This window comes from Ailuropoda melanoleuca, chromosome 2 (genome assembly GCF_002007445.2).
Source record: "Ailuropoda melanoleuca isolate Jingjing chromosome 2, ASM200744v2, whole genome shotgun sequence".
Taxonomy (NCBI): Eukaryota; Metazoa; Chordata; class Mammalia; order Carnivora; family Ursidae; genus Ailuropoda; species Ailuropoda melanoleuca.
In genome coordinates, this window is record NC_048219.1 from 62,352,654 (window position 1) to 62,364,653 (window position 12,000).

Consider the following 12,000-nt stretch of genomic DNA (forward strand, 5'->3'; position numbering starts at 1 on the left):
TCTCCGGTCCCCGCCCCGCCCAGCGCTACGCGAGGGGAGGCGGAGCCTCAGAGGGAGACGCCAGGCCCAGGCCTGACCTTCTGACGACGCTTGCCATGGCTGACTCCGCGGGGCAGCGCTCTCCGCGCCTCAAGGCCCGGCCTCCCCGCGCCTCCCGAAACGCCGCAGGTAGGAAGGAGGGTCTCTTCCCACATTTGCACCCTGACAGCTGAGCCTCTGCAGGGTTCCACACTAAGGCCCGCGGAGCACACCCGAAAGACTGCGCCAGGAGCGGAGGTCTCCAGGGCAGAGAAGGCCGAGAGCGTCCCATCTCTGTCCTGGGTCTTCTGGAAAAGACCTCCGCCCATACCCCCACCTTTTTACACTAGTGTTCCAAGATTTTCCCCAGAATGGGCCGTCTCTGAGAGAAAGGGAGTAGAGGTGCTGGAGTCTTGAGCTGGCTCGCCAGAGTGAGCCCATCTTCGAGATGTACTGCTGCTTTGGTCCCCTGGTCCTCTGAGGTGTCACCCCCCCCCCCTTTCCCTGTGAGTGGACAGGACATTGGGGAGTAGAGACAGGTTGCCCCTTAAAGTACCCATATCTCAGATTTTCAGGAGGATGTAACCGTGCAGCTGTGATACGTGAGAAACTTCAGTCCCCAAAGAGATACATTTTAACCAAGAAAAATTCGGAAATAACAAGCAAACTGAATTCCCTAGTGCCTATTTCATTAGTTTTACACACAGGATTAAAAAGTAATGTGTGGGGAAAAGAAGGTGGTCTGCAGTTTGAGTAGGAATCTGTCCTGTAAACTAGTGTTTGTGTAGACTTGACCTATTTTTTTTATTATCGTAGGTGCTAAACAGACAAATGCATTAAAACAAGAAGATGCTTCTAAAAGGTATGAGAACTACTTGGACAACTGTATTAGCTTATCTGTTTATCTCATACTGAACCATTTTTAAAAACAATAATGGGTGATATCTTAGAAAAATTATTATGCAAGAGAAGGGGAAGATCTGAGAAGCACTATAAATTATCATATAGACTCATTATATCTCTCTAGTCCAGGCTTTAAGAAAAGCAAATCAAGGGGCGCCTGGGTTGCACAGCGGTTGGGCGTCTGCCTTCGGCTCAGGGCGTGATCCCGGCGTTATGGGGTCGAGCCCCACATCAGGCTTTTTCTCTATGAGCCTGCTTCTTCCTCTCCCACTCCCCCTGCTTGTGTTCCCTCTCTTGCTGGCTCTCTCTATGTCTGTCGAATAAAGAAATTAAAAAATCTTTAAAAAAAAAAAAAAAGAAAAGCAAATCAAGACACTTTTAGATTGCTGGTGAAGGTATGAATATCTGTAGAAAGACTAAGGGAATAAACATTCCTGAATTAACCAAATACTCCTTTTCCACCTCTTCAGGTACACTTGCCTTTCACTACTTTATATGCCAGAGACTCCAAGAAACCTTTACTGTGGTTTGTTTACATCATGTCCATATTTTCAGCAAAAAGTCCTATTCTGTTTCTTGGCATCTCCTAAAAAGGCTAGATTTATCTCCTCACAAAAAAGTTTCTAGAATAGAAGTAGTCTATGAGAATGATTAAAATACATATGTCTATGATTTATCCTTTTTTTTAAAAAAAAAAAGAGATTTATGTATTTTGGAGAGAGAGTGAGTATAGGTTGGGGAGGGTTTGGGAGAGGCAGGAGAGGGAAAAAAGACAGTCTCAAGCAGACTCCCCCACTGAGCACAGAGCCCAATGCAGGGCTTGATCTCCTGACCCTGAGATCATGACCTGAGCTGAAATCAAGAGTCAGATGCTTAACAGACTGAGCCACCCAGGCATCTCTCTGATTTATCCTTTATCAGGCAGGTATTGGTTTTCATTTACTCGTTCTTTCAAAAATTATTTACCAAATGTGAGATATCAGACCTGTATTAGGCCCTCAGGATATGGTTTTGAGCAGAATAAACACAGTTCCTTTCCAGTGGAACAGATAAATACCAGTTAAATGATCACAACTGAATACATAGTTAAATGCTGTGTTAAGTACTATAAAAGAAAAGACTATGATGTCATCAGATGGAACTAATGAGTTCAAATTAGCTGGGGATTATCAGGGAAAGACTTCTCCAAGGAAATAATCAGCTGAGACCTGAAGATAAGTAGGCATTAACTAGAGAGTCCTGAGGAGAGACTTCCAGTCAGAGATGGCAGTATGTATAAAGCTAGGTCAGTTCAAAGAAAGGAAGGATACCCATGGTAGTGAGCAAGGGAAGAAAGCAGAGGAAAAACTTAGACAGATTCCATTCATGTAGTATCTGGTGGGCTATAGTGAGAAATCGAGATTTTCCAAGTGCAAATAGGAAAACTTCAAGTAATAGAGTGACAGAATTTAAGTTTAAAAAGTTTTAAGATGTGAGGGATGGTGATCATATAGGAATGGAGAAATTGGATGGATTTGAGATTTATTTTATTTTATTTTTTAAGATTATTTATCAGAGAGAGAGAGTGCACACAAGCAGGAGGTGCAGAGAGAGAGAGAGAGAATCTCAAGCAGACTCCGTGCTGGAGTCCGGGGAGGGGCTCAATCCCATGACCCTGACATCACGACCTGAATGGAAAGCAAGAGTCGCACACTTAACCAACTGTACCACCCAAGTGCCCCTTTCAGTCTATTTTAGAGAATATTTCCCTGTGGAATAGCATGATTATACTGACTTGGTTTTATGATACACTGCAAGAGTAAAGTTAATATTGATAATGATGATAATTTGCAACTTTCCTCAATAGTGATCTGACCACAAACCAAAGGAGATTATATTTTATTCTGAGCAGTACAGCGTGGGAAGTATAGATACACTAGAATGTATTGTGGACAGATTACCCAGGATGATGAAACAATTAAAAATCTGTGGGGGTAGGTAACCAAATAGTTGTTGAAGGGAGTGATCCTTTATAAATCTATTCCAACTGAAAAATACTTCTGCATTCAATCCAAATACTATTAAGCCAAAAATTAAAGAACTTTGCAAAAATATAAAATAATTCTATTTTCACTTAGTTTTTTATTTAAAAATGTTATTAACATGTAATGGGTTTATTATTACATGCATTAATAAACAAGTGCTTTAAATTTTCCTCATTTTTAATCCAAGTATGGTAAATATCAATACATATAATCCACATAAGCAAAAGTTCTAATTTTAAGAGTATAAAGGAATGCTGAGACCAAAAAATTTGAGAACCACTGCTGTATGCCATACTACCCGTATGAGGGCAATAGCAAGATAGGGCTGTTGGTGGGAAGCAGCTCGAGACATCAGTTAAGAGTGAGTGTGACTCTTACTGCAGGTTGAGGTAGTTAACAGCTTGAGTCAGCAATTCCTTAGTGCAGGTTGTAGACTGATCCTAGTACATATCACATCTTTTATTGGAGGCAGCAATATGAGAAAAATAAAATGTTTTTCATAAAGCCAAATATATTTAATATTAAGAACTGCCTTTTAATCTGTATTCATGTCTTTTATACTTCTTTGATGTAAGAATGGCCTTTATGAAATCATAGGAGAACAGTTGTTGGTTTCAACTTTTTTTTTTAAGATTTTATTTATTCATTTGCGAGAGAGAGAGAGAGACAGCCAGCGACAGAGGGTACACAAGCAGGGCGAGTGGGAGAGGAAGAAGCAGGCTCCCAGGAAAGGAGCCTGATGTGGGGCTCAATCCCAGAACACCGGGATCACGCCCTGGGCCGAAGGCAGACGCGTAATGACTGAGCCTCCCAGGCGCCCCCTGCAAATTTCTTTTTGTTTTAATGTCCCTATTTGGCAAAAGAAATAGTTGGCAATCCTGTGTCATCCTTCTTTTTTGTAGGATATTATTAATATATGTTATATGGTTTTTGTAGACTATTACTGTTCTAGGCAAGGAATTAGAGTCTAAAGTCAATGAAAGTAGGGTGAAAAAGCGAATACATTATAGATCCAGGTATGAGAGCCAAGTCAAGGCCCAGGAGGCTGGCTGAGGTAGTTCCAGTAGGAAAGTGTAAACCAGTACAGGATAGGAGCAAATAAGTTACCAAGATGGTTGAGTATCTTTGGTCCTATGGCAGGGATTCTCAACCCTTTTGCACGTTAGGATTATCTGGAGCACTTTTAAGAAAACACCAAAAACTAGGCCCCATCCTCAGAGATTCTGATTGAATTAGCCTGCAGTGGGACCTAGGCATAATATTTTTTAAAGAAATCTCCTTAGATGATCCTAATGTGCAGCTGGGATTGAGAACCACTCTCCTAGAGCCATTGTTTGACCAGGTAGCCTCTGCTTTTATGTTCTATGATATGTAGGGGCCAGCAAAGGCTGACAGTCCCACTGGTGCCAGGGCAAGGACCAGCCCTCGTAGGAAGATTGTTTTCCTAAACAACATAGTCGTGTCAATATAGTTATTTAATAAGACTTAATAACAAAGTAAGTAAGCACTTCTTTGCAGATAGGACTCTTGTCATACTGGGCTATCATTAACTTTTGAGACTTGACACAAATATATTTTTACTTGTAAGAACAGCTGAAGTTGTCTTTTTCCTCTCTAATCTTTCCTGATTTCTAAGGATTTTAGAGGAAAAGCTTGTCTTTTTAGGTACACACAGGAGTGATTGAGAGCATAAACACTAATTGGCAAAAAGATTTCACCTCATTTTCTTCCTTGTGCCCTAGGCCCTGGAAATCAAATAGTCCTGTTATTGTGGCAGACTTCCATGTGTTAATACTTTGAAAAGTATTGGACCAAAAGTAGCATTAAAAAATACTAATTTAAATAGCGAAATATCACGTTATGTTTGTGCTATGTTCTAAGAAGATTGGCTGTGACAAAACTTACAAGTAGAATAACTTAAATTTTAAATAATTTTTCATTTTTTAATTTTAGGAAAGCAGAACTAGAAGCAGCTGTGAGAAAGAAGATTGAATTTGAGAGAAAAGCTCTACATATTGTTGAACAGCTTTTAGAAGAGGATATTACAGAAGAATTCCTAAGGGAATGTGTATGTTTCAAGTTGGGAAATTATTATATTTGTAGTATTGGATCTTTAAATCTGTATTTAAGGATCTTTAAATCTGTACTTCCTGGTATTATCAAAATCTTTGAATCTGTTCTCAGTCACTAGATGCACATAGCATGCTGTATAATTCATGCATTTTTAAAATAATCACCTATTATGCATTCCTTGTATAATGACTTTAAAATGCACTAATGACAAATAACATGCATATTTTACCCCTAAATAGTAGGGGTCTTTAAACAGGTCTGCTAATCTCACTTGATTTTCATCACTTTGCACTAATTATCCCAATGTTATTTTCCATATTCTGTGTGTTGTCCTATTTTATAACAGAAGGTTATTATTTTTGTTAATGTAGTTCTATTTTGATATTTTATAAAACCTGGAATATTGGTCATTTATGATTTAACACATAACGAGAATTGTAATCTACATTAGAAGTTTTTTTCCTTTAACAACTCTATTGCATTAAAATTTTGAATGGAAATTTCTATTATATCCTCATAATCCTTAAGAAAAAAAAAAGGAAAATTAAAACTCAGAGCTTCCATTGCAAAAATAATTATTAGTGTGGCTCAGATTTTTCTAAACAAAAGGAATATAAATATGACAATATTTAAATTGATATAGGCTACATAAGAATCTGCATCCATGATGACACTAAAGACAGACAAACCAGAAATGCTTCATTTGAAACAAATACCTTATATCACTCTTAGTAAAAAGTATCTCAATCCCTGGGAAAACAGAAAAACTTGTTCAAAAATGATAGCAAAGAAGAGATAATTATGAGTTGAGATTTGAACATGAAGATATATCAAGGGGAAGTATTTGGTGTTAGACCTACTCAGTCTCCTGTACAGTTTTCCAGAAGCTGGAAGATTTTGCACAAAAATTTGTCAGGAGTCACAATGACACCTTCGATATACTTCGTTTTTTAAGCTAGTTCTTTAGAAACAGGTAAATTCTATTTTATTTTACATGGTTTATTTTTTGAATAATATATTTTTTAAATAAAACATACTTTTCAGTGTTTTGCTTTGGAATAGCAGTCACTGTAGCACCACTTCTTTCTCCTGCCTCAGAATTATTTCAAGACCTATATATCTACAAAGATATATAGTCTCTTCGCAGAAGTTTTTTCGGGTTGTTTGTTTTTTTAATAATAACTAACATTTTTGAGTATTTACTATGTGCCAAGTGCTTTTGTATGTGTGTTTCCTTTATTTTCTCCTCTGATTCTAACATCATACCTTATTATTATTCCTTATAGGGAATTAGAGGACTTATTATTCCTACTTTTTTCAGATGAGATCATTGAGTCTGAGAGAGCTGATAAATGAACTTGTCCAATAATCTAGCGGGGAAATGCCCCTCTCATTTCATTATAGGGGAAGTTCATCACACCTGCTCACTACAGCGATGTCGTGGATGAGCGTTCTATTATTAAACTCTGCGGTTATCCCTTATGTCAGAAGAAACTAGGAATTGTAAGTAATTAATTTTTTAAAATAGAAGCTTAAATTTTTTATAATTAGCAAATACTTTGTAGACAAGACAAGAAATGACACTGAGGTCATGAACTGATGACATGAGTTAGCCAGAGATATGATATTTAGATGGTTTAATCTTGTAACATAAAGTTTATTACTTAAATTCTTCTTAACTATACTTTCTTTTTTTTAGGTACCAAAACAGAAATATAAAATTTCTACCAAAACCAATAAAGTCTATGATATTACTGAAAGAAAGGTAAGTTTAAAGGCTGTTCTCAGTATGGCATTTAATTTTTAATATACTAAATGGAATTCTAAAAAGAATTGTTTGAAAAGTTTGCCTTTTAGAAAGTAGCCACGTTAAAAGTTTATTTGAAAATATTTCATTGAAGGTGTTAGAAAAAACTGCTTATGCTTTAATTAATACTTGAACATTTAAAAATTAAAAGAGCACGGGCACCTCGGTGGCTCAGTCAGTTAGGCATCTGGCTCCTGATTTCAGCTCGGGTCATGATCCTGGGGTAGTGAGATCAAATCCCATATCAGGCTGAGCGTGGAGCCTGCTTGGGATTCTCTCTCTCTCTCTCTGCCCCTCCCCCTCCTGTTCATGCTCTCTTTCTGTCTTTCTCTAAAAATAAAATAAAATTTAAATAAAATAAAAACTAAAAGTGCATACCAGCACAAATTCAAGCAAGTAAATCATGAAGCAGAATAGAGAGCCAGAAGCAGACTCAGCACGTATGTGGACACTTTATATGTGACAACAGAAATATTGTAGATCAGTGGAGAAAGGGTGGATTTCTCAGTAAATAGTACTGGCACAAATAGTTATACAAAGGGAAAAACTGAAAATTGATCCCTGTTTCAGTAAGACTTAAATTCAAAAGAGAAATTCCTTTTCCAAGAGAATTTGGGAAGGTATCTTTATAAACTTGGAGAGAGAATTTCTTAAATAGACAATTACAAACCGTAGAGGAAAAATTGGTAAGTTTTTCTACATCAAAATTAAAAACATTTGCATGTCAGAAGTTTCCAAAAAAGAGTGAAAAGATAAGCTATAAATCAGAAGGAGGTGTATTTCCCACATATAACTGACCACAGATTCATGACCAGGGAAAGACAGAAAACCTTGTCGATTTTTTTTTTTTTTTTGAAAGAGAGAGTGAATCGGGGGTGTGGGAGGGAGAGGGAGAGAGAATCTCAGGCTGAGTGTGGAGTCTGACACAGGGCTCCATCTCACAAACCCGAGACCATGATGTGAGCCAAAATCAAGAATCAGATGTTTAACTGGCTGAGCCACCCAGGTACCCCTAGAAAAATTTTATAGAAGGAATTTGATGAATATATTAAATGAATTAAATGAATATATTAAAAGATATTCAGCCTTATCAGTAATCAGGGAAATAGCAAATAAAAACACATTGATTTACATTGTCACAGCCCCCAAATTAGCAAAATTATAAAAATCTGACAATATTAAGCACTGTTTATACTACTGGTTAAGTATTAGGAACTCTTTATACTACTGGTTAAATAAAATTACATCCTTTTTGAGAAATTGGTATTATATAGTAAAGTCAAGTTCACACATTTTTTATGGCCAAGTCTTTCTATTCTTTGGTATATATTTTAAGGAATTTCTTGCCCATTTGTACAACTGTGTATGTATATGAATGTTCCTAGTTGGATTAACAAAATATGCTATATACATAGAATGGGATATTATTCATCCTTTTAAAGGAGGGAAATTCTGACACATGCTACAACATGAATGTACTTTAAGACGTTATGTTCTTTGAGATATGCTAAGTGAAATAAGCCTGCACAAAAGGACAAATATTAAATGATTCTACCTATATGAGGTAGCTAGAGTAGTCGGATTCATAGTTACAAAAATAGAATGGTGATTGTCTGAAGAGGCAGAAATGGGGAGTTGTTTGATGATAGAGTTTCATTTTGCAAGATGAAGAGAGTTCCAGAGATGGATGGTGGTGATGGTTGTACTACAGTGAGAAGGTATTTAGTGCCACTGAACTATAACACTTAAAAATGTTTAAGATGGTAAATTTTGTGTATTACCACAATTTTTTTTAATTTTAAAAATTCTTAAAAAAAATGTTTATAGGCACATTGTAGTGATAACCAAAAAGTTAGAAACAACTCAATTATTCTTAAACAATGAAGATAATATACTTACACAGTGAACTGCAATACTGAACATATATAAGCTACATCTACATGAATCTGAAAAATACAGCATGGAACAAAAAAACCCAGAAAACATAGCAGTACATTTACATTTAGACAAAGTTTAGATTAGGCAAAACTGAATGATACCTTTTGTAGGTATGTGTGTATAGATAGCAAAACTAAAGGAAAGCAAGGGAATGAGGAATACAGAATTTATGATAGTGGTTACTTCTGGGAAATGTGGAAGGTGACACTATCTGGGGCACACATGGAGAGCTTCAAAGGCATCATACGTTATTTCTTACCTTGGGTGGAGGATTCATGGGTTTTCATTATTTTCCTTGAACTACATATTTATGTTTTCTGTACATAAGTTGTGTTGCACGATAAGAAAAAAATAATTCACGAATTTTAAAATGTTCCTTTCAGTGTTTTTGCAGCAATTTTTGTTACAAAGCATCTAAGTTCTTTGAAGCACAAATTCCTAAAACTCCAGTATGGGTTCGAGAAGAGGAAAGGTAATTTAAATCATTACATACACATTTGTTGATAAAAATCCAACTTTTGAGATACATAGAGAGTAGTCCCAGTTTTCTGTAGAATGTTACCATTGTGCACATTTTAATTGAAGGGAAATGGTTATATTTTAAGCATAGTTATTAAGAATTTTACACTTAAAATCAGAAAATTAATATAAATGTTGTTTCTTAGCTGTTTAGCTTTAATCACAAAACCTGAACTTTGCTTTCTGCTATGTCAATTATTTCTATTAATCCTATTAATATAATAATCCTAGAGTAAGAATGTTAAAGTTTTCTAATAGATACTAGATCTTAGGATCCAACTGAACTGACTTTGTTGTTAGAAAACTATGGGGGCGCCTGGGTGGCTCAGTCATTAAGCGTCTGCCTTCGGCTCAGGGTGTGATCCCAGAGTCCTGGGATCAAGCCCTGCATCAGGCTCCCTGCTCCGCTGGGAGCCTGCTTCTTCCTCTCCCACTCCCCCTGCTTGGTTGTTCCCTCTCTCGCTGGCTCGCTCTCTCTCTCTCTCAAATGAATAAATAAAATCTTTAAAAAACAAAAAACAAAAAACCCCAAAACTATGTACTAAAAAAACCCAAAAACCTATGTACTAAGGTTAAAAAGTTCAGGTTACTAATTCACTCAATCTTCATTAAAACTCAGTACAGTATTCTATAAATTTAAAGAAATCCAGTATAATTTTTAGCAAAAAAAGTATATGAACATTCCTGGAGTTCTGCCTCATTTACAACATTTTAGTTGCTGAATTTGAGAGAAAATTTATTACTGAGAGGCAAATGCCATAATATAGAAAAGGTAACAAAAATTGTTACGTAATTGAACTGTATTGTCCAATTTCAAACAGGGCTAAATTAAATAATGTCCCAAATAACTCATGTTTCATAGAGAATATTGCAACACAAGGCATGTGGTAAAAGTATCAATGCTAAATAAACTTAATGACATAAATGTAATGAGACCCAAGTTAACTAAAGATCTTTGCCTTAAAACAAAGCTTATTAAAGTCTTATCTGATACACAAGGTAATATGAAACCACTGTAGTTTGAACTAGCACCATTTGTACTGAGGGACAGTCCCTTCGTTGGCTGACACCTTTGCCTACAGATCCAATGCGTGTGGTTTAGAATATGTCAAGGGGCGCCTGGGTGGCTCAGTTGGCTAAGTGTCTGACTCTTGATTTTGGCTCAGGTCATAATTTCCGGGTTGTGAGATTGAGCGCCGTGTTGTGCTCTGCACTCAGCATGGAGTCTGCTTAAGATTCTCCTCTCCCTAACCGCTCCCCCACCTCATTTGCACTTTCTCTCTCTAAAAAAAAAAAAAAAAAAAAAAAAAAAAAAGACTATCTAAAACACACCACCCTGTGGCCTTTGTTAATTGAATTACACATAATGAAGACTAAATTGTTCACTGTTCTACACTAGCCTTTTTTATTTGGATGATAAGGGATTGTTGCATTGTCCAAGGGGACTGGGGACCTAAGAATACCTTCTTCACTATCACTTTTTTTTCTTCCCATTTCTTTCAGCAGAGCTGCTCATTGCCTCCTTAGTCTTATGACAGCTATACATATTCCGTTCCTCAGCTGTTAAAACTAGTGTTTCCTGAAGTTATCCTTAACTTTGTTTCCGTGTTATCTTCTCTACTTGTTAAATTTAGCCCATCCTCATATCTGCTTCAAAACCATTTACCAAACCAGCCTTTCTGTCATCTTTATATTCTTCAGATACTGTTATTGGTACTTCCTTCGGCTAATTTAAAACAGTTCTTCCTTTTCCTAAAATCTTATTCTATGTTCAGAATGCCCACCTTTTCCCTGAATATGAAGCTCAGTCATTTTATATTTGTGGTTCTTGAAATTCTACTTTATGCCCTTCCCTACCTCACTAAAAAAGAAAGATGAAAATGGCCTTGGTTTCCCTAATCTAAACAAATCAATTTAATTTACATTCAATGTGTGTAGTACGTGCTTAGTATATGACAGGCTACCGACAACTGTACAAGCATGCACACACTTACGAAACCAAATCTGTGAGTTTAAATTGAAATGTTAATGGAATGCATAACGAGTACACGAGTGAAACAAATTTGTACTTATTCTAATGGGACAAGCTTTGGGGAGCCTTCAAATGCTTTTGAACAGAATTTGATCTGACATTGGTGTACAAGATGAATTAAAGAATAAAAGATCATAATTAAAGAGCTAAAAGGCGCTTAGAGACAATTTAATCCAACATCTTTATCAAACGAGCTCAGAAAGATTAAATGTATATCTTAAGCTAGAGATAGGTTCTGAATGCCAGGATTCCAGTTGATTGGAATTAACCAGTGAGTGATCTATAAATATACAATTGTCGCAGTGTACATAGTGTAACTGTAGCCCTTATTTATGTATGATACTTGTCATTATATAGCCATATTAGTAACTTTTATATTTGCATGCATCAGTGTTACCTTAATTTATAAATTCTTATGGACAAGCATTGTGTCAGTTTATTTCATGAATCCACTAGAGGTCACTGTGTCTTCAGAGAATGGTTGATATTTTTACGTGTTCTAATGATAAGAATTCTAGAATTCAGTGTTCTTTTCAAAAGCCTTTCTAGCTGTTACACCTGTAAGCTCTACAGAAATGTGATTTTTAAAGAAAGTCTGTTCACAAGTGGTATGGAGTATAACATTCAGAATCTATCTTCTTTTAAAGGGGAAAAATTGTTTCTTCTAGTACTTAGCATTTAGTATT

General features: G+C 36.4%; 1 protein-coding gene across 1 annotated transcript in view; it reads left to right on the top strand.

Annotated features, from left to right (window-relative positions):
• Window positions 1-20: 20 nt before the first annotated feature.
• RPAP2 (RNA polymerase II associated protein 2) overlaps window positions 21-12,000 on the top strand; it is a 77,570-nt gene continuing 65,590 nt past the window's right edge. Inside the window, exons 1-6 of the mRNA XM_002929147.4 lie at window positions 21-168; window positions 835-880; window positions 4,899-5,013; window positions 6,423-6,521; window positions 6,718-6,783; window positions 9,147-9,235. Of these exons, the coding sequence (XP_002929193.2) occupies window positions 96-168; window positions 835-880; window positions 4,899-5,013; window positions 6,423-6,521; window positions 6,718-6,783; window positions 9,147-9,235 (488 nt within the window). The 5' untranslated portion in view covers window positions 21-95. The remainder of the gene's footprint in view (window positions 169-834; window positions 881-4,898; window positions 5,014-6,422; window positions 6,522-6,717; window positions 6,784-9,146; window positions 9,236-12,000) is intronic.